Source organism: Chelon labrosus (genome assembly GCF_963514085.1).
Source record: "Chelon labrosus genome assembly, chromosome: 8".
Taxonomy (NCBI): domain Eukaryota; kingdom Metazoa; phylum Chordata; class Actinopteri; order Mugiliformes; family Mugilidae; genus Chelon; species Chelon labrosus.
This window is the reverse complement of record NC_140358.1, coordinates 20514060-20535158: the sequence shown is the minus strand read 5'-3', so window position 1 is coordinate 20535158 and position 21099 is coordinate 20514060. Positions and strand designations below refer to the sequence as shown.

The 21099-nt window shown below is 43.7% G+C and overlaps 2 protein-coding genes across 2 annotated transcripts; one reads left to right on the top strand and one right to left on the bottom strand.

The window, feature by feature from the left end:
- Positions 1 to 2380: 2380 nt before the first annotated feature.
- On the top strand, positions 2381 to 12191 carry zdhhc2 (zDHHC palmitoyltransferase 2; the record flags this gene model as incomplete). The annotated part of the gene is made up of 11 exons (XM_084549884.1): positions 2381 to 2770; positions 5127 to 5153; positions 6342 to 6436; positions 7147 to 7267; positions 7436 to 7505; positions 7616 to 7648; positions 9008 to 9128; positions 9435 to 9567; positions 10174 to 10300; positions 11707 to 11799; positions 12056 to 12191. Exons 1-11 carry the CDS (start codon positions 2644 to 2646, stop codon positions 12189 to 12191), a joined length of 1083 nt encoding a protein of 360 aa, XP_084406010.1. The 5' UTR covers positions 2381 to 2643.
- Positions 12192 to 13666: 1475 nt separating this feature from the next.
- On the bottom strand, positions 13667 to 20483 carry cnot7 (CCR4-NOT transcription complex, subunit 7). Its single transcript, XM_084549562.1, has 7 exons — positions 20276 to 20483; positions 19515 to 19641; positions 19248 to 19441; positions 18223 to 18384; positions 16636 to 16780; positions 16391 to 16501; positions 13667 to 15278 (listed from the first exon to the last, which is right to left on the bottom strand). The coding sequence occupies exons 2-7, from the start codon at positions 19629 to 19631 to the stop codon at positions 15147 to 15149; spliced, it is 861 nt and encodes a 286-aa protein (XP_084405688.1). The 5' UTR covers positions 19632 to 19641; positions 20276 to 20483; the 3' UTR covers positions 13667 to 15146.
- Between the last annotated feature and the right edge of the window lie 616 nt (positions 20484 to 21099).

Genomic DNA, 21099 nt, shown 5'->3' with positions numbered 1-21099 from the left:
AAACACACACACACACACACACACACGCGTCAGTTTAGTTCCTCGCTTTGTTGCAGCCGATCACTAAACGGTTCTTCTTCTCTTTGTAGCCGCAGTGGACTGATGGAGGGACCACGGCAGAATAAATTAGCTGTTTGAATCTCAACCTGAAGGCAAATCATTAACAGTATTAGTCATCAGGAACCTGGGGCAGCGTGGGTGTTCGAGACTCTAATCAGGGACTTTTTTATCTTTAAATGATTAATTCGGCAGGGTAATAATTTGCAGTCTCACACTCTTATCCTGCACTTAGTGAGGTAACACGACAGGGGTCCTTCAAGGATACGAACCCTGATATGAAGAAAAGTTTCCTTTCGGGTTGCCACGTGTCAATTCTCAGCCGTTCATCTGTGTTTTCAAAGAAAGATTTAAGGTTTTACTTGTTGCAAGTTGCAAATAAGCGACAGATGTTCTTTTATATGTCCAAATAATCCAGCAGTGCCTTGGATTATTACTCCAATAAAATCCTAAATCTGTGGCTTGACAACATCTGCTGATTGTAATATTTGCAAAAAAAGACACAACAAAAAAACAGCAGCAAACATTTTGAGTGTGGCAGTTGAGAGAAAGGAGAACATCACATGCCCCAAACCTCGCTTTCTTTTCATATCTGTACACTGCAAATGATTTTCCAGTGGAAACTGCAAAAGTACAAGTGATTTCATTCACAATAAGACAACCCTAGTCTGTTTAGGTCACTTTTTTTATTTATAGTTTTTAGCAGATGCGGTATAAAGCAAAATGTGCAACACAGAACAATATAACATTTGCAGACTGTGCAGTGCAGTAAGTAGCGTAAGGTGCAGGTGAAGAGCAATAATAAACTAGGAACAATCAAGTTCATATGAACACATTCACCCTATTTAGTAATACTCCAGCAGCCTCGTACAGCACCTTACAAGACGCTTTCTGTTAAAGAACATTAACAGTCATTTTGAACTGAAGCAGAGGCCAGGATTTCTGGACTTTTCTAATGGCTGAAGCTCAAAAACAAACCTAATTGCCATACCGCAGCTTTACTTATGCCATTTGTGCCTGGTGAGCGTCCACATTTTCCTTGCCTGTTCAAGATTCCCAAAAGTTTCAGTCATAATCAGGAATGACCTTGAACGCACCATCAGGGACATATACACTTGGTGTTTTCACCTCAGCAGCCCTCACATCAACCAGGTCCATCTGTTACGTGTGCTGTGAAGTTACTGCCAAAAAATGTTGTTTTCCGGTGTCCCATCTGAGCCTCATTCAAATACTTCACATCGCGTCCTCTCTGAGTTTAATTTGCTTCCATCAAGATAAGGCGTGAACCTCCCTAGAGGAAACACAGACACTCACACACACACAAGGTCTTTACTTGTCCTCTTCAACTCCTGGCTTTTTAAACTAAATGACTGACCTGTTGTGAGCTGTTGGGTGTGACATATCCTCCAGACTCGTCTGCTTTCGTGACAAGTGACCAATGATGGGTGCAACATATATACTTTAACTGTCAATGAGTATATTATATCCATATCATAGTCTGGACACAGACATTGTACAGACATAGAAGTTGAGTTTTAATGTGGCTCTGAGCTGTCTGTGCTTTCTCAGATGTGCATATTGTGGTGCATATTGTCAGTTTGCTGCAGCCACCCACTCACACCATCTACAACAGGAGGTAAATCAAAAAAATAATAAATAAATCTTTCACACATTCAGACAGTATTTGGAATAAATAAATAAAAAAACAAGAGCTGCTTGGTGGTCACAAATTCAGAAGTAGTTTGGTAAAAATCAGACGAAGGGAAACGGAGAGTGCTGCTGCAGGTGAACGCATTTTGCTGCATGAGCTGCAAAATATCTCGCAGGTGCAGATGGGTGTGAAGCAGCGGGAGCAGCTGGATGTTGCAGACATTCACCTTAACTGTCAGGTAATGATAAAACATAAGGGTTGCATGAGAGGAGGGAGGCAGTGCTAAAAAAATGTTAACTGCACAAAAAAAAAAAAAAACCCAAAAACGCTTGGGGTGGACATCTGTCAAACTTGAAAAAGTGACAAGTCATACAAGTGACCCACCGGCCAGTCTATCCAGTCTACGTGTGTGTGTGCGTGAGTGTGAACTCACTGAACCCGTCCGGTACGCACGCCGAAAAATGTGCCAGGTTTGCAGCATCCCGCGGACGTCATGGCAACCTGTGGGGCGGCAGCAGCAGGGGCGGCGCTGAGTCTGACTCCTGAGAGCGTGTGTATGCGCGCGCGCGTGTGTGTGTGTGTGCGCGTGTGTGTGCACATGGGCTGTCTGATATTTTGTTGTAGTCTGTTCTAGAGGCTGAGCAGGACGATCAGAGGGGGAGAGCGGTGAAGCAGCGGCGGCAGCGGCGGCGGCAGCAGCAGCGGCGGCAGTGGCGGCATCAGAGGCGGGCGGGAGGCTGGTGTAGGATGTTGCGTCTGAGCTGCCGATTAGGCTGATCAGAGCCGGAGCTACGATGCAGTGACAGTCTACAGGAGGACACGCACACACACACACACACTCACACTCGCGCACCGAGAGGAGAGGAGTGTGGAGAGGAGGAGGGGGAGGGAGAGCGGCACGCGAATGCGCACGGGAAATGATCCGCTCCTAGACTATGGCACCGTCGGGCTCGCGTAGTATCAAGCGGGGCTGTCAGAGAGTTTTGTACTGGATCCCGGTCCTGTTCATCGCTCTCATAGTGGCGTGGTCATACTACGCCTATGTTTTGGAGCTTTGCATAGGTAAGAATCAATGTCTGGGTACTATGAGGACATGAGGATGAGGTGTGTGTACTCGGTATATCTCTGTGTGTGTTTGTATGTGTGTGTGAGAGAGAGAGGGGGAAATGCCTCTAGTGTTTTATTTATTTATTTATTCCATGGGGAGGACAGACATGTCTGTTTCAGCAGTTTGTGGACCAGGCTGATTTTTTATTTATTTATCTATTTATTATTTGTGTGTGGGGACGCAGAAGCCTTGCCTTGTTGTTTACGCAGTGTGTGGACAGTCACATGACAACAACACTTCAAACAGTTGTCAGCATATTGTCACAGGGAAGTGGCAGTGAGGTGTTTTGCATGTGCATTTCAAACAGAGGCGTTCACCATGAGTGAATTTTCATGACACATGCATTATTACATGTTGCAAGCGTGAGATTAGACCGCTTGATTCCACCACTGCCACTCCATCAGCACTGTCTTAAAGTCTTACCCTAATAGCTTCAGGCTCATGCGGTTGCCAGGCTTCATTATCTGAATGTATAGCCCCCCCCCCCCCCCCCCCCACCACAAACACCAGCAGCAGCATGGCGTTTTTGGAGGGCCTTCCTTCCTTCCTTCACTTCACTTCCCTCCGGCTGCTGAACACTGAGCGGTGCGGCTGCAGACAGCGAGCCTCCTCGGTGAAGAGTTGACCTGGATAGTGAGTAATGGTTTCTAGGATGTCTCAGATGAGTCTCAGCAGCCTGCTCTTGTGCTCCATTTGGCAGCTGGTCAGACCAGAAAGAAAATCTCCTCTGTCAGAAAAAAAAAAAAAAAAAAACGAGGGGGATGAAATGGAGACGCTTTAATGAGACCGAACAGTGGGGAAACACAGGAAGAGAGAGGCGTTTGATGTTCTGGCTGTTTGTTCCTGAATCAGATCTTCTCCAAATTTAGCCAAACATGGCACAACGGCTTCATCTGGGCACCTTTACGTCCATGTTTCTGAGTGATCAGTGAGACTCTTATGCTGCAAAGTCATAGTGCCATGTCAATGGGTTCATCACAGAGAGGCCAGCCAGCATCAGGCCCAGGAGCAACCTTTTCTAGAGTTACAGGTCACCCCGTGTCAGCTGAGATGTGGAGACGTCTTTGAATACTGCAGGGTGAAATAAAATCTTTTTTTTTTCTCCGTTCTTCTTTAAAAACCGTGTTGTTTTGCATCTCGGGGAACAAGAGTGGAACTGTGAAGTGCTGGGGTCACATGGAAAGGACACATCTAAACAACAACAGCAGCAGGACAAGGCAGCAGCTGCTCATCTCCAGCATGTGCTCTGCAGGCAGACACAGACTCGGTTGTGTGAAGGTATCATCAGCTGATACCTCTTGTTCATCAGCTCAGTTAATCCCATTGTGTGGCTTACATAATTCACCCCGAGCAATCTGCAGTTGACCCACTTTTTTTTTTAAAGCACCCAACATCAGCCTTTGAACAGTTGCTCCTTTTTTCAAGATAGTTAAAATTGTCAAGTGGTGTTTTAAATCTTGGAGTTCACGAGTTGTTAGAGATACATTTTTTGGTGCAAGAATGCAAGGAGGAAAAGAGAAGGCTAATGCACGCTATAGGACTGGTCAGGACGCTTTCTCAGACGCATTAATATACATCCTTGCACATGCCCCATGACCAATCTCACACACACACACACACACACACACACACACACACACACACACACACGCGTATACCGTCAGACTCTGGGGATTTTTATGCTGGCAAGGCAGTATGCACACGATTTTTGGCTGCCTGCCTTGATTCAGCTCCTTGGCTCACCTTTTCTCAGTTCCATGTGTCTCTCTGTGTGTGAGTGTGTGTTGCTTCACAGGCTAATTACCGAAAGATGGATAGTTCTGCTCGGCTAATCATAGATATGTGGACAAATATGAAAACAGCGTACGTTAATAATCCAACAGGTCTCCTCCCGTCTCTCTTTAAAGTCCAGGTCTTCTGGTGTGTTTGGTTTCGGGTGGACGATCACCAAGGTGTCGACTTACAGCTTCACCTGGTTCCCTCAGCGGGGATTGTCACACACACACACACACACACACACATGCATGAAGTGTGCAGGATGCATGTCAATGCACAGTAATGCACGGCTACCTGAGACAGACAACGAGTCGAACTATTTGACTGGGAGTGTGCTGTGTATTGATATTGTGACCGGTGTATTGGAGGGTGGGATGAAGGATTTACAGACTCAGCATTTTGTCAGTTTAGCTGGTTTGACTGTCACTCAAACATACTGACACATGTCTGTCGTCCCCAGGTGAAGGGTTTCAAAGAGCAATAAATCCTCCATTTTCCCAACGCTAACGCACATGCATGTGTTTGATTTTTCAGAGTCCATTGAAGACACTGGAGAGAAGGGTAAGTGTTTACAATGCTGTTTAAAATAATAAGGAATCACGCTCGTTCTGCGTCTGATAGCTGTTCAGTTTAGGTCAGACGAGGTTCAGCAGCCCTCACTCTGCAGAGGCAGCTCCCGTCAAAACACTGTAATGAGCTTGTATGAGCTGGGAGTGTGTCATAGGATTTTTGTTCTATTAAAGACTCAAAGCTTTTATTCAGTGAGCTTTTTGTATCCAGAGAGTCGATGAGACAGAGACCAAATTATGTCGACAGTCTCTCATTTAAAGGCCACGCAAGCACTTTGCATTAGGAATCCTGATTTTGTTCAGACTGAAATATTTTACAGACAGTCATAGTCTCCAGAAGATGAATCCTAATGACTTTGATAATAGCCAGCTGATCAAATGCAACTTACGTGGCCAATATTTTCATATATGACCATTCATCTTGTCCTGTGATCCCAGCTGTCATCTGACGAGAGCCGGGGTACTCCCTTGACCGGCATTTATGACCAAATTCTTGCAAAAGTGATTTATATCCAACTCAGCCTCAGTTGTATTTGGTGCTACTTAGTAAATGTTGGCATGTGAAGATGCTAAAATAGAGTGTATGTCAGGTCTATTGCATCCGTGTCATACAAAATAATGGTTAAAATCTAATATTTAAGACTGGGGCCTTTCTGTGTGGAGTTTGCATGTTCTCCCTGTGTCTGCGTGGGTTCTCTCCGGGTACTCCAGCTTCTTCCCACTGTCCAAAGACATGCTGGTTAGGTTAACTGGTGATTCTAAATTGTGTGAATGGTTGTCTGTCTCTCTGTGTTAGCCCTGAGATAGACTGGCGACCTGTCCAGGGTGTACCCCGCCTCTCACCCGATGGGTTAGCCCTCCCACGACCCTTCACAGGACAAGCGGTTACAGAAGATGAATGAAGGAATGAATGAATGAAAAGTGTTACCACTGTATAAGAAATTGTATTAAACTTATGTTAATCTCAATGCAGAGTTTGTACAATATGCGCATTTGATCTTATTATCTTTTCAATCTCCGTCCTCTCCGTGGCCCTGTGTGCATAACTGCAGTGAATAATAATTATTTAGAGTATTTAATATAATAATTATTGAATTGAATCACACTGCAAACTGTGAATGGGTGCTTAGACGCACACCACTGAAAGCTTACGCTGTTATCTCCTTTGTTTCGCTTGCAGTCGTATACTTGCTGGCGTACCATGTCATCTTCATCATGTTCGTGTGGGCGTACTGGCAAACCATCTTCACCAGGCCCATGAACCCCCTGAAGGAGGTGAGTGTGTCTGACGCTGACGCAGTGAAGCCGGCCGGGACGGCGATGAGGCATGGTGGGGAGCGAGGATGTAGGTTACAGCTTCCCCTGCGTGATTGAACGCTGCATTTAGACTAATAATACTTTCCAGTGGAAGTGCCTGGAGCTGCACTCTAATGGCTCTGATCCTGACCACAGCACTTCAGCTCTGCGGGGTGAACACATGCATACATCTTAGAAAGAAAGGACACTCGGAGAAAAAAAGGCAGCCTTTGCATTTCAGCTGCCACCGAGGCGAAGCTCACATGTAATGATTACCTCTTATGAAAGCCTTCCTATATGAGATGTGATCGCTTGAGGTTTCAACGATTGTAATAAAAGTCAAATTCCATGTGGGCTGTGCTGTTTGTTGTCATCACAGTTATTCGTTTCTAGTGTTCAATCATAGATTGTCTCTGCAGCTGAAAGTAATATTGCAGCTCTGCTCTGCTTTTGCTCCTATTTGCCTGCTGGGGCAGAAACAGAGATACCCTTCACTGACTACCAAATTTAGATCTATAGTAACAGGCATTCCTGCATTACTGATTCTCGCACAGCTTGCAGCTCATCTGTCAGAAAAATTGAATGTTTTAACAACTGCAGAAATACTGTAAACAGCACAGATCAGAGATTGAGCCATTGATAAATCACAGGTGTTGTTTGTCTTTCCCTCCACGTCCTGCCCTACATAGTTTCACCTGTCCCACTCTGACAAGGAGCTGCTGGAGCGTGAAGATCGGGGAGAGTCTCAGCAGGAGATCCTGAGGAGGATAGCCAAGGACCTGCCCATCTACACACGCACCAACTCTGGAGGTACAGTAGAGTACACGGTGCTGCCGATGCAGAACAAGTGGAGCGGTCTAGACTGACACGCAGCTCTCAGAGCTCATCTCAGCCCACGCCGCCTTATTAGTCTGTGCTCAAGAGTTAGCAGAGGCTGCTGCTGACGGTTGTGTGATTGAATTGGCTGTGTCTCCTCAGCAATCCGTTTCTGTGACCGCTGCCAGCTGCTGAAGCCTGATCGATGTCACCATTGTTCAGTCTGTGATAAGTATGGCTCGCTGTTCATGCACCTATAGAGAACAGACCACACAGCATATTGTATTCTGGCAGGCAGAGTAAGATTCAGATACACTGACGTCTGACTGTGCTGCGTTACAGATGCATCCTGAAGATGGATCACCACTGCCCGTGGTACGTAGTGACACTCGGATTTTAAACTGGTGAACCACAATACGACAATGCAACAACACCATGATGTTATAGCCTTGCACTTATTTATTCCTTTATAATTAAAGCCCTGCGATGTTTTGCACCACATTTCCCAGTTACACTGAAAACAACTCAGTTCGGTAAACAGGCGTCACACACAAACAGCTTGTCTACAGGACAGAATGAGATTCTCTAAGCTGCCAGAAGACTGATTTTGGCAGCAGAGGGAGACAAAACAAATACGATTCCAGTCAGTGTCATTTTTGGTAAACACCACCAGCTTTTCTGCTCTCTCTGTGCCATATCCGGTGTTCAGACCAGGCAACAGAGAATTCAGTGAGAAATGAGCGATGGTGCAAAGTCAAATTGGGTCATAAAGCTCAATGATTCAGGTTGTGTTTTGTGATATTCCAAAAATGCATGGTGTGAACATGTCTTTATTCGTCTTAGATGAAGTGTGATGCGCAGCGCTGGTCCTTGACTGGCTCAAAATACAAGATCCTATATTTCCCATGAAACTAACTTGCTGGATTTAAAACCCCCACCAGTTGCAATACATGTACTTGAGTTTTTGTCCAGAACCAAACGGAAAATTGGTAATTTAGGAAATTACTGGATGAATAGGTGCTTTATGGCAAAAAGTGTGGCAGTGTGAATAGAATAGGAAGTAAATCTAAAAGAGAAATGCCTGTCTGGGTCATGTATTGACCATAGACTGTATATAAATATGGACAATGCGTCCCGGTGATACGGGTGGCACCATCTTGCGAGTTTGGAGTCTGCGCAGTACGGTCCGAAAGTAGGGCTGCGAGGAGCCGCGATATCGATGACCCTCCCACACTTCCACCACACTCATCTTTTCATTTAATTAATACAGCGCTCTCTTCTGCCTCCACCAGTTACAAAGAAATGTTGGATTATTCAGTGTACTTATTTATTAATTTTCTTCTCTTGCTTTACGAAGCTGTTAACATGGCGTCAAATAACTAGCTAAAGCGAAATTTATCGGAACAATTGTCACTTGAACATGCATCAACATTATATTAGCTACCTGAAATGACAGAAACATCCTCGAAAAAAAATAGTTTGGCGTGTATTTTAGTATTTTTGTTTGCTCGAAGTCCCATCCACTAACATGGAGGGGGTGGAGCTTATGACCTATACTGCAGCCAGCCACCAAGGGGAGCTCTACTTGCCTTGGTTTCACTTTTGAGGAGCAGTTCTGCATCCATATTTATTTAGTCTATGGTATTAACTTCTAAACTGTAATTATTTTATAGTTTTGTTACTGCTGATGAATCGGAAGATAAAATAACCTTCCTCTTTTGATTCATTTGGCAGGGTGAACAACTGTGTGGGATTCTCCAACTACAAGTTTTTCATGCTGTTCTTGGCGTACTCGCTACTCTACTGCCTTTTTATAACTGCTACAGATCTTCAGTACTTTATCAAGTTTTGGACAGTGAGTATTGCTTCAACAAATATAAACCACTGACTTATTGTGTCTTATTTATTTAGAGTCTGGTTTGTTTACATGTGTGACATGTGGTTTTGTTTTTTCACAAGGCCGGTGGTAAAGCACATTTCCGTCTGAAAGAATACCTGGTATGAACCAACCAGCTAGTTAGATCCATTAAAACAGAAACATCTATATTTAGCTTTTCTTAGAGTAGTTAGTTAAAGTTTCTCCTAGAACCCCATCGACGACTCCATCCTGATGTTCTCGTATCCACTCTGTGCTAGTGTGTCTGTGTTATTTTTCCCTCAGAAAGGCCTCCCAGACACTCAGGCGAAGTTCCACATCCTGTTCCTCTTCTTCTCTGCCTCCATGTTTTCCGTCAGCCTGGCTTCCCTCTTCATCTACCACTGCTGGCTCGTGTGCAAGAACAGATCCACTCTCGGTAGGTGGCCGCCCTCCGTGCCCGCGTGTGCATTCGCGAGATTTCTGTTTGAACATGCATTTGAGCTGTCAGTCACTTAGACACACCAGCGCTGTCTTTCTGTGTATCCTGAGTATCTGCTTCCAGTCTGCTCACTGTTTGCACAATGCCATCCTCGCACAAACGGTGAGGGACGTTCCCGCCGTCAGTCACCGTCCCCATCAGAGCGGTGATTTGATGAGCCGCCGTGGGTCGTTATCAGAGGGAGCCGTTTCTCATTATGTGTGCACAGTGGCACACTTTGTCTCTGTGCGTTGAGGAGAGTGGATTATCCAGAGGAGTGTGTTACAGTGTAATGCAAAGACACAAGGCTCAGAGGAGTAAGCAGCTTAGAAACAGACACTGATATGCTGCTCAGAAGGAGAAGTCACACCTGGTGGAACAGTCTGAGATCTACTTTTCCTGCACAACAAAGACACTCTCATACAGAGTTGTTTCACCGATGCCCCGCTTCTGCAGGAATGGCTGCAGTCTGAATAAGAGATTACCGTATATAAAGATTAATTAGGGAGAGCTATGTTCATTCATCTTCATGCCAGACTTCCCCTCCACGTGTGTCTTTTTCAGAGGCTGTGCGCGCCCCAGTGTTTCGCCATGGGACAGATAAGAACGGCTTCAGCCTGGGCTTCAGTAAGAACTTCCGTCAGGTCTTTGGTGATGAAGTCAAATACTGGCCTGTTCCTGTTTTCTCCAGGTAAGGTCACCCTGTCAACGACATGCAAAGATGCAAAGTGTTCAGTCTTAATGTTAAGACTCAAGTACAGCCAGATCAGAGACTTTAGACACTGCTTCAAGATGCTCTGCTAATAATGAGACCATTACAGTTATAACCGAGCTGCTGAAATCTGAATAATCGTATGCATTAGATCTGCTGGTTAAAATTGGCGTTTTGCTGTTTACGGTCATGGTGTTAAAACCTAACACTGACATTTTTTAATGCTCACATTAAGTGCCACTCTATCTTAAAGATCAGGGGTGTCAAACATATGGTTCGCGGACCAAAACTGGCCCGCCAGAGGGTGTAATCTGGCCCGCGGTATGAAATTGCACAGTACGGAAATTACATAAAAGACTTTAACTGCAATTTTCCAATAAAAATAACTGCTATTCCTGATGTTTCCACAGTTTTAGAAAGAGCAGCGGACAGTACACAACACCGTTGGCGTTATGTATAGGTTATTGTGCTATTATGTTGCCGGTCCAGCCCACTCAAGATCAAATTGTTCCGTATAAGGACCCTGAACTAAAATGCGTTAGACACTCCTTGTTGTAGATTTCAAATAAAGCCTGTTTCCCGACGCAATCTAGGTCTAAACCATCTTGAATTAACAAAGTCTCTATTCAGCCCGGGGATTAACGAGCCCTGCTGCTTTATTTTGAAAAAAAAAAAAAAAAGATTCGAATACAAAATGGTTCAAAAGACAGAAAAAGTCCTAAAAGACACAGGGGAGCATTAGCTTCTGCAAACAGCAACATCAACGATGTGAATTAATGCATATGCTCCTCCAGGTTTGCAGTGTCACTAATTCATGCTGACAGAAGGAAGAATATTATGAACGTGCAGCTTTTTGGCAGGAACAGTCGAGTTATTACAAGAAACACTCCAAGCCTTTTGTTTTCGAATCTATGAACCAAAAAATGCCCTTTTTCCTAGAAACACCTACGTTAAAGTGCCACTTTTTAACTGAGTGATGAAGCAACACGACGCGTTTCATAAATAAAGTGTTACATTCAAATGCAAATGGTGCACTCAGAGGAGGCCGGAGCCTTCGTTGACCACTAACTGTTTGGTGGTTAATGTTAGCTAATCGTTGCATAACTTGCATCGCAGAGTCATTTTATGACTCATCTGTACTTGCACAATTGTAACACTTCATTTTAGCATTTAATTTTATCTCATAACTGCCGCCGGCAGCCTCAGCGACCTCCGCTTATCAATTGGTGCAGGCTTTCCATTACATGATCTACAGTCTTTATTAATTGCTATTTCCACTTACACCATCAATAAAATAAATTAAACAGATAATTTGACCGGCTCATTTACTGGTTTTGGAGTGTGAAGCTAAATTCTTTCTGTCTTCTCTCCCGTCGGCTCTTCAGTTTAGGTGACGGCTGCTCGTTCCCAACCTGCCTGGTCAATGTGGACCCTGAGCAGCCCTCGTCACCCACCGGCTCCAACTCTGGCAACAAGAGGTGAGCAACAACAAGAGAGCGCACGCACACACACACAAACACACATACCCATTAACAATGTAAACTATTTCAAGGAAACAAGAGTCAGCACAACTACAAGTTGTTTATTAACTGAACAACTGTGCAGGAAAATAACCTCGGGGGAGTTAAATAATAGCCTTAGATTTATTATTTTATTTTAACAAGAAGGCTTTGTGAAAGTGGTTCGTTGAATTGTTGGTTGCACTCCTGGTTGTGTTTGTGTGTGTGTTTTTAGTGCAGCAGAAGGCCGCCAGTTCCCCTCTAAACCTCTGAGAGAGAGTCAGAGTCGACTGCTCACCAGCACCCCCTCCTGGTCAGAGACGGACAGTGCAGCGGACAAGGACAAGAAGGGCGAGTTAAACTTCTTATAATGTGTTTTCTACAGCTGACCTAGGATTTATTTATGACTTAAATTAAAATTTTCCTTTTTTTTTTTTTTTTTATTCAGGGGCAAGTAACCCAGGGATGACCATAGAAAACGAGGCGTGACCACATTTGCAGCCTACAAACCAGAAAAGTAAGTTTGCGGCCACAGAGAAACTAAAACACAGCAAGAGTCAAGATCAAACTGACTAATGTTTTTCATCCTGCAGGTCTATGCTGCCCCCTTCCTCAGTGTTTGTGCCTATCAGAGCGTAACACAGTGGCGACATCTTGTTTTCCATGACGAAACCCCGCTTCCCCGAGAGTTTGACCCGACTGACATCACGGACAAACGAGGATCATTACTGTTAATTTTGAGCAGCGACGTTATCTGCTGCCGTGCCGAAAAACAAGTGGGCGGGAACTGAAACTGCATTCCAATAGTCTAATTCACTTTTATTTGTACATAAATAAGCACAGAGCAGCACCAGAGTTTTTTTTTTTTTTTCACTTTGTATCCTGAATCAGCTGCTTTTGTACGACCACGTGTCAGAAAACTCTCAGAATGACCTGCAAGTGAATTCGTTCCATGTTGTTTTCATAGCTTAGCTCATAAGTAAAGGCTGTTATAAGTTTGCCAAATGTTTGCACACTGAATATAGAGTATAGTGGTGTTATTGTGCTGTAACTGACATTCCTTTAGCCATTTTTTAAAGTGGTGGTGGGTGGGTGGGAAGGTGTTCCACTCACCACGATGAGTATTGTGGAAAAGTACAAATGATGCATGCTCTCATCTCAGGATGTCGACACACACCTTGTTGTAGTGAATTGTACGATGTTTGCTTGGAAAAAAAAAAGAGAAAAGAAAGTAAAAAATGTGTAGTTGTTAGAAATTACATGTCAATAAGGGCTCTTCTGACTTTTTGCAGCATGAGTGAGGATGTTGCTGCTACACTGAAACATCTAAAAAAGTTTTTTGGTGCTCTGTGCTGCGACAGCGTCGCGTCCCAACCCTGCTAAATATGTGAAGCGCCGTCCGGTAGCCTTCAGTACTCGTCAAACTTCTGGCCAAAAGCTTCCCGACTGTTGATCTCTGGAGGGCCGGGCCCGCTGGCAGCCAGAAAAAAAACAAAAAAAAGATGCTGCTGCAGATGTGCTCACCACTGAGTGAGTTTTCTATCACAATATAACGTTGTGGATGCACTGCAGAGCAAAGAAAACAAAAAAAAGACAAACATCTGCTCCAGCTGCTTTGTACAGTCTATTTCTCACTTAAAATGAAAAGAATGTACAGCTTGTCTGAAACAAGCTTCATGGTGAGTCACGTCAATCTATATTTTTCTATCCTTCTGTCTGTTTGACTTGAGACGACATGGATGTGTAAGGCGGTGTAATGTACAGTTGTGATGCCTTATAAGAATAAAACGAGCTCATCTTCAGTCTCACTCAGTTCTTCCAAGGTCATTAAGAGACGCGCGGGGCGTTTCACGGTAGAAAAATTCCAAGCCTTTATTTACAAAATAATCTAAAAACATTCCTCTTTTATATTGCATATTCTTTTTTTTCTTTTTTATTCCTTTACAGTGTGGAAAAAACAAAGTGCTGAAGGGGGGGAAAAAAACAAAAAAACAAACGAAAGGTGTCAGTTTGTGAAGCCGACGGAGGCTAATAATAAGTTGCGGACCTACACTTGGACACACACACCTAAGTTCAGGATACTATTCAAACGACAGAGCATTAATTCAAATGTTTTAGTACATGCGGCCGCTCTACGCAGGAAACTGGAAAGCAGAATAAAAGCACACAAGTTTCATTCGAAGGCCAGAACTACGAGTGAAATGAACTAAAAGTCAAAATTGTTTTGTTTTTTTTTTAATTCCCGGTAAAAGTTTCTTCTTCTTTTATTACCACACTAAAACTCTACAAAACCTTAAGTAAAAAGTAATCTTTTACTCTCATCAGAGTAGTAACCTCAGTGTGTGCTACAGCTGGCAGACCTATTTTTGTTTTAACTAATTTGGTTAAACGTGTATTCGTTCATGTGTGCTTGAGCCAGCGAGGGTGTTTACATGCACAAACAACATTCCTCCACTGAAAAACCATTTTGTGTATGCATCCGAGTACATACTACTAATCTCCTTGCACGGGACCGTTTTGAGGATTATCATGAAATCAAAACGGCGACTGACGGGAAAAGAAAAGTTCACAAAATTAGAGTGCATCATTTCCGACGAAGGCTTCTCACAGTGGGATTGGAGCTTCTTTATGAACAATATCTTTATAGGAACAAATGGGAAAGAAAGAAAGAAAAAAAAAGATTCAAGTGCACGTAAACACACTCAACGAGAGCTCCTGTTCTCATTATCAGACAGAAAACCCAGGAGCGAGCACACGAGGGGGCTCTTTTCACGTCGAACAGCGGGGCGACGACCACCAGCACAATAAATTAAAAGCTTTAAAAGAATGGAGCTAATGTTAAGGCTGGGCGTGGTGAGTGATAGAAAAGATCTATATGTTCACAATGTAAAATGAGAACGTAGAGAAGGCAACAAAGAGGAGAGAGACACCAGAAACATTTTCAGCTTTCCATATAAAATCAGGTTAGAGCTTTAAAGTGCAAAACATTTCTACAGAACACTTTAGGAAAACTAAAATCCCATCTTTTCAAGCGTGTTAAGTTAAACTGAACCAACCACACCGTCAGTGCTTCCTCACAGGAATAAAGACTAAACTCACACACATGCAGCTGCGGCATGTGTGAGGACAGCTGTGATTGTTGTCTAAGGTGAGCAGAGCCTATGAGAAACACCTTGCTAAACGATGCATATGTATGTTTTCTTTTTTCTTTTTTTTTTTGTTTCCTCTCTCTTCCATTATTATCGTCATCCGGTCGTCGGAGCTTGGCTTCAGCGCCGCACTGAGTGTGGATGTGAGCAGCGAGATGGGAGAGTTTCAGAGTGACGTCAAGACTGCTGCTTGTTAGCCTCCTCCTCGTAAGCGTTCCCTGTTCCGTTCTGGACGTAGGCGGAGCCCGAGCCGAGCCCGTACAAGTGACCACAGTACTTTGCGTCATCGATATGATCCTCGAAGAACATCTGAGGGGGAGGGTTTAAGAAGAAGCACAAGAAATGGTTAGATAAAACAACTGAATCAAAAAACATAGAGTTTCTACAACTTTCTGACACTTTAGACGCAAAAGGATTGAAGTGCCAGTCTTGAAGATCTGTTTTGTTCTTTGGCGGCCCCTGTGGTGATGAGTGGTAACTGCAGGTGTGGGTTTGGAACCTCACTTTCCAAACAGAGTCACCTGTTTGACACCAATCTGTCTTCACATTTCCAACTTCATGTACACCGATCAGCCACAACATTAAAACCAATGACAGGAGAAGTAAATAACATTGACCATCTTGTGACAATACAATATTCTGCAGTGAAACTTTTGGACCTGGCATTCATTCGTGTGGATGTTACTTAGACATGTAGCACCCACCTAGACCAGACCAGGCACCCCCACCCCATAGCAGTGACACTCCTTGATGGCAGCAGCCATCCCCAGCAGGATGCAGCCTGACACAGACACACACACAAAAATGCTTTAGGAACAACTTAGAAAACAGCCAAAGGTGTTGACCTGGCCTCCATATTCACTAGATCCCATATTGATCAAGTATCTGTGGGATGATCCACAGAAGCCCCTCCCCTCCCCTCATAGGACCCAAAGTCCCCCCACTAACAACATTCTGTTGCCAGACACCACAGGATGCCCTCAGAAGGCCCATGTCCATTCTCTGATGAGTCACAACTGTTTTGGAGGCACAAGGGAGACCTACACGACATTAGGAAGGTGGTCATAATGTTATGTCTGATCGGTGTATCAGTAAGTTGCGCTATAAACTGATGTGCATAGATGCATAGATTTTACTAGACTATTACAACCATAGATATTTGCAGAGACCATCATTTAACTGGATGCAAGGAGGGTCAAAACAATTGTCAATATTAAACTAAAGTTTCTTTCCTCAAAATGTGACTTTGTTCTTGTAAATCTAATATATTTGTTACTGAGTGACAAGTCACTGTGAAGGTCGACATAATCAACAACATTCAGCTCGTACTTCTAACATGTTTAAAGTCATACAGCTGCAAGATGGTGGCTCGTATTCAGACTCAACCTACATGAGTCCTCTCTCTAACCGTAGACACCCACCTCTCTCATCTTGAAGAAAGCCATTCCCGTGAGTAAAGAGTCAGAGCCGGCCTGGTGCTGTGGTCCAATCCTCTCCAGCTCCAGCTGCTCGGCGACTTCCTGCAGCCCACCCTAAAAAAAAAAAATACAAAAAGAAGACAAAGTCCCTCCAGATGAGTGAAACCTCATCAGAGAATCAGAGATAAAGGCGAGACACTTTACATCAATAACGCAGGAGAAGAATGCTGTAATATTTATCAAAGCACCTTCAGGTTTTTACAGCTCTTCATGAGGTATTTGACATCATAAATGACTGGGAAGTACAAGCGGAGGATCTCAAAGAAGTCCACCTCCTCCTCGGGCAGGTTGGCGTTAGACAGAATCTTGATCAGGTATCCAAAGTCATAGCCACTGGAAAACACGTATACACAAAGAGGAGCACACAGTTTAATAATGTTTGTTTTTTAAAGAGCACGCAGTAGGAGATTTTCTCACTTCCAGTCTGTCACGACACAGATATGCCTGTACCTGCTTGTCCTTATTTCTACTATATAAAGACTGTTACAGACAAATAACTAGGTCAAAGCATCATATGGACACAGAACGTTGATTTTACATCAAATACCCTTTAAAACATTGGTTAAAATAAACACTATAAGAAAAACAGAACCAACAAAAACAACATTAAAGCCGGTTCGGATAAGTGTGGTCGAATACCTGAATAGATGTCAGTGATGTGTCAAACCTAAGCTTTGTGTAAAATCCAAAGCCTGGTTAGCTTTAGCCTCAGTTTGCCATGGAGACACAGAGGGAAACTGAGTACGAAATGAAGATGTTAAGCAGCAGATTGTAGAGAAAGTTGCTTTGTCACGAGAAACCAATCTACCAAAACAAGTGAACAGCAGATTCAACAACATAATTTTAATATGGGATATTCTTTAAAGCGATCATAAGTCTGCGTAACATCTTATCTCTCATCAAATCCAGATGAAAAATAAATAAATAAGAGAAAGGTAGAGGCGAACAAAATATCAGAATTCAGAGTTTAAACAAAAGGAGAACGTCTGAAGATGTGCAGACATGACAGTGCTGTGTGTCATATACTGAAGCACACAATTTCAAATACATAACATTTAGGATACAATTTCTGTATGTACTGTAGTGTACACCGATCAGGCATAACATTATGACCACCTTCCTAATGTTGTGTAGGTCTCCCTTGTGCCTCCAAAACAGTTGTGACTCATCAGAGAATGGACATGGGTCTTCTGAGGGTGTCCTGTGGTGTCTGGTAACATAATGTTGTTAGTGGGGGCCTTTGGGTCCTATGGGGTGAGGGTAGGGGCCTCTGTGGATCATCCCACAGACACTTGATCAGTTTGGGATCTAAGGAATTTGGAGGCCAGGTCAACACCTTGTGCTGTTTTTCATGTGTTTTTTTTAGTTATTCCTAAAGTGTTTTTGTGTGTGTGTCAGGCTGCATCCTGCTGGGGATGGCTGCTGCCATCAAGGAGTGTCACTGCTACGGGGTGGGGGCGCCTAGTCTGGTCTAGGTGGGTGCTACATGTCTAAGTAACATCCACATGAATGCCAGGTCCAAACTTTTCCCAGCAGAACATTGAAATGTCACAAGATGGTCAATGTTATTTAGTTCTCCTGTCGGTGGTCATAATGTTATGCCTGATCGGTGTATATGGTGATGAACAAAACGTTATCTTTTGCCAGGTGTGTTTCTGACAAGTGCTCGGTTATCAACTAAAATTCAAAGAGTAAATACTGTAAGAGATGTTTGTACCTACGACACACAATCTCGTCACGATCCCTGTGTTCAAACGACGGCTAAATCAGAATACCTGTGAAAAGACAGCCACTTGACGCCATCACAGAGCACCACTCCTGATGTCATCAGCAGCTCTGCAAAGTAAAGAGTCTCAATGCCTTCGTCCTCGTGCTTCTTGAACTGAATCCCTGAAGTGGTCAGGAGCTCAATGGAGTCCTGTGCATACATATCTTCTCTGATGGGACAAAAACCACACTGTTGTCACGATCAAGGGGATTAGTCATCAGTAACTGACAGTGATGATTACACAAAAACAGTACTGTTGGTTCACGCTGGTCTTAACAACATCAAAGTGACCATAGTAAAGTTTGTTATCCGTAGCTAATCACTCCATCTAATTCTTATCTCTCCAAGCTGTAATCAAGCTGAGTCACTCTTCATTTATTGAGCAGTTCTACTTTGTAACACAGGCCAAAGCATGTGGACAATTACACATTCAGTTTGAAATCAAATACTGGATACTAGGTTAAAGTCTCAACTTTTGTTTGTTATGTTCACGTCGGTCCAGAAAGTATTGTGTATAAAATAAGAGTAAAAAGTGGAAAAAAAAAGTTCTACGGACTGATGAAACAAAAAAATCCCCTTCCATGAAATGGTGGAAAGGTGGAATAAATGGAGCTGCTCGTGGCCCGCAGCACCACCTCATCAGTCAAACGAGGCAGACGAAAGTCAGAGTGTCCCCCAAAACAAGCCAGCTGGAGGGAGGTGAAGTCAAGGCATCACCAGGGAGGAGACGAAGCATCTGCTGGTGTCTGGAACAATTACTTCAGGCTGTCTCTGAATGCAAAGGATTTTAAGCAAATTACTAAACATTATAAATCTGTCTGGTATATTGTGCATCTGCCTGATAACAAAGACGTAACGTAAACATATTTAAATTAAAGCGGAGACTAGGGACGTAAACGTAGTATCGAATAAGGTATTTCAAACTGAATGTGCTGTAGATCAAAGCCTGAAGAACGGAAAATGTGTAATGCGCTGCAGTATTTCTACTAATAAAATCATACTGACGACACAGAGATGAGTCTGCAATCTTACGTGAGGTTAAACTTAAAATTGAACTGCCACGTTGATGTTCCCGGAGGATATTCCCCTTGCTCGTTCATAAACGTCAGGCCCAGCTGTATAATCTTCAGCAAATCCACGTTGCAGCGCAGCAGCTGGTACTGATAGTCGGCGTTGCTTCTGAACTCTCCGATGGGTCTGGCTACAACACCCGGAAACTCTGTGTCCTGCAGGAAGACATCTCGCAGTGAACCGAGGCTCAATCTGTGCACCTGTAAGACGGCGTCGCTCACCACTCACCATGGCAATGTAGTTGTATTTTCGAATGACATGTCGGATCCTTTTCAGCTCCTCCTCCAGATTGTTGGCCCAAACCTCACATATTCTTTGGCTGTGATCCACAGTAGCTGCGGGCATAGTGCCACTTCTTCACCATGCAAAGAGTCGCAGATAAATGCACAACAATAAATGAATAAACACAACATCTGGATTAATATGGTGCATGATTATATAGATATTATACTTGGGGTTGCAGCACGAAGGCACTGACACCCTCTTATTCCTGACAAAATACTCAAATTAAACCTGATTTGAGCATCAAAGCCCATGTCAGTTTCATCAGTGAGGACTATTTAATCCCAGAGTGTGTTGTGCTTCTATTCAGCAAGGGATGGTTTAAATTTAAGATGCTGAATTTAAGTTAAATGCACCCAAACACACTGCGGGACGAGCTGCTACCTGCTCAAGATGTGCTCAGCCTCAACATTAGCTTTTCAGTCAAGCAGCAGTTGGGCTAGCTAGGTTACCTGTAACAAGTTAGCAGCTAAGAGGCGTAGCAGTGGTTAGCACGAGCAGCAGGAGGAAAGTGGAGGCTGTCTGTATTTTCATAAAACTCACTTCTCACGCACCCAAGACGCTCCAGGGACAAATAAAGGGTGGGTGCACACACGCACACACACACACACACACAACAGTGATAAGATAACAGTACGAGGCGGCACACGCAACACACTCGGCGCCACTTTGATACTGCAAAGGTGAACGTAGCTTCGTTAACTTACCGTTCCCCAAACCGGGCGGGTGTGTGTTCGAAGCGCGTACTATCGGGAAACTGTTAATTTACTCTGCGTTATTGTGTCGGTGGGTTTTCCGCTAACTTTTCAATAGTTTTTATTCAGTAGCGTATTGATGTCAACCCACGGCTGCCATCATAGCCGAGCCTACAACACGACGTCATCACGTAAAGCGGAAACGTCCCGCGCGTGCGTGCGTGCGTAGGAGCTGGGGGCTGGAGGCATGCGTCCTAAAAAATTAAAATTAAATCTTGTAAAAGCTAAATGAGAAAGTAAACTTTATATATTTTAAAAGCGGTTATACATCAAGGATCCCAGCAAGTTTATCTTTACCATGCACACTTTTATCCATGTCACGATTAATTGAATTTTTTTTAGACTTTGACTTTGAGGACAAGTAATAAAATAACAAAATCTCACAGTTTTTAATCTTCAAAATAGAAAGTTTGCTTGCAAATGATAAATGAAAACAGACAGCTGGATAAGCCGCAGGGTGAAACTACTGGTGCTGGCAGGGCTTTAGGGTCTGGTTCATAGCCAGGACAGCCGGGCAGATGTTCAGAAACTACAGGGATTGGGCAGGCGCTGATCCCTAAAATGAGAGTCAGCCCTTGCTGCCCTGGATTTAACCTGACTGATGATGTAAGAAAAATCCGATAGAGGGCTATGAGACCCAGTACAGACAATAAAAGTCTTGTTGTGGTTTGAAAATTAAGAATTAGGCTGATATTGATGCCCTCTCTTGCATCAAAGCTTTATATAGTGAAAAAAAGGAAACAGAAGGGAGGCACAACTGGTTTGGGCACGACGGT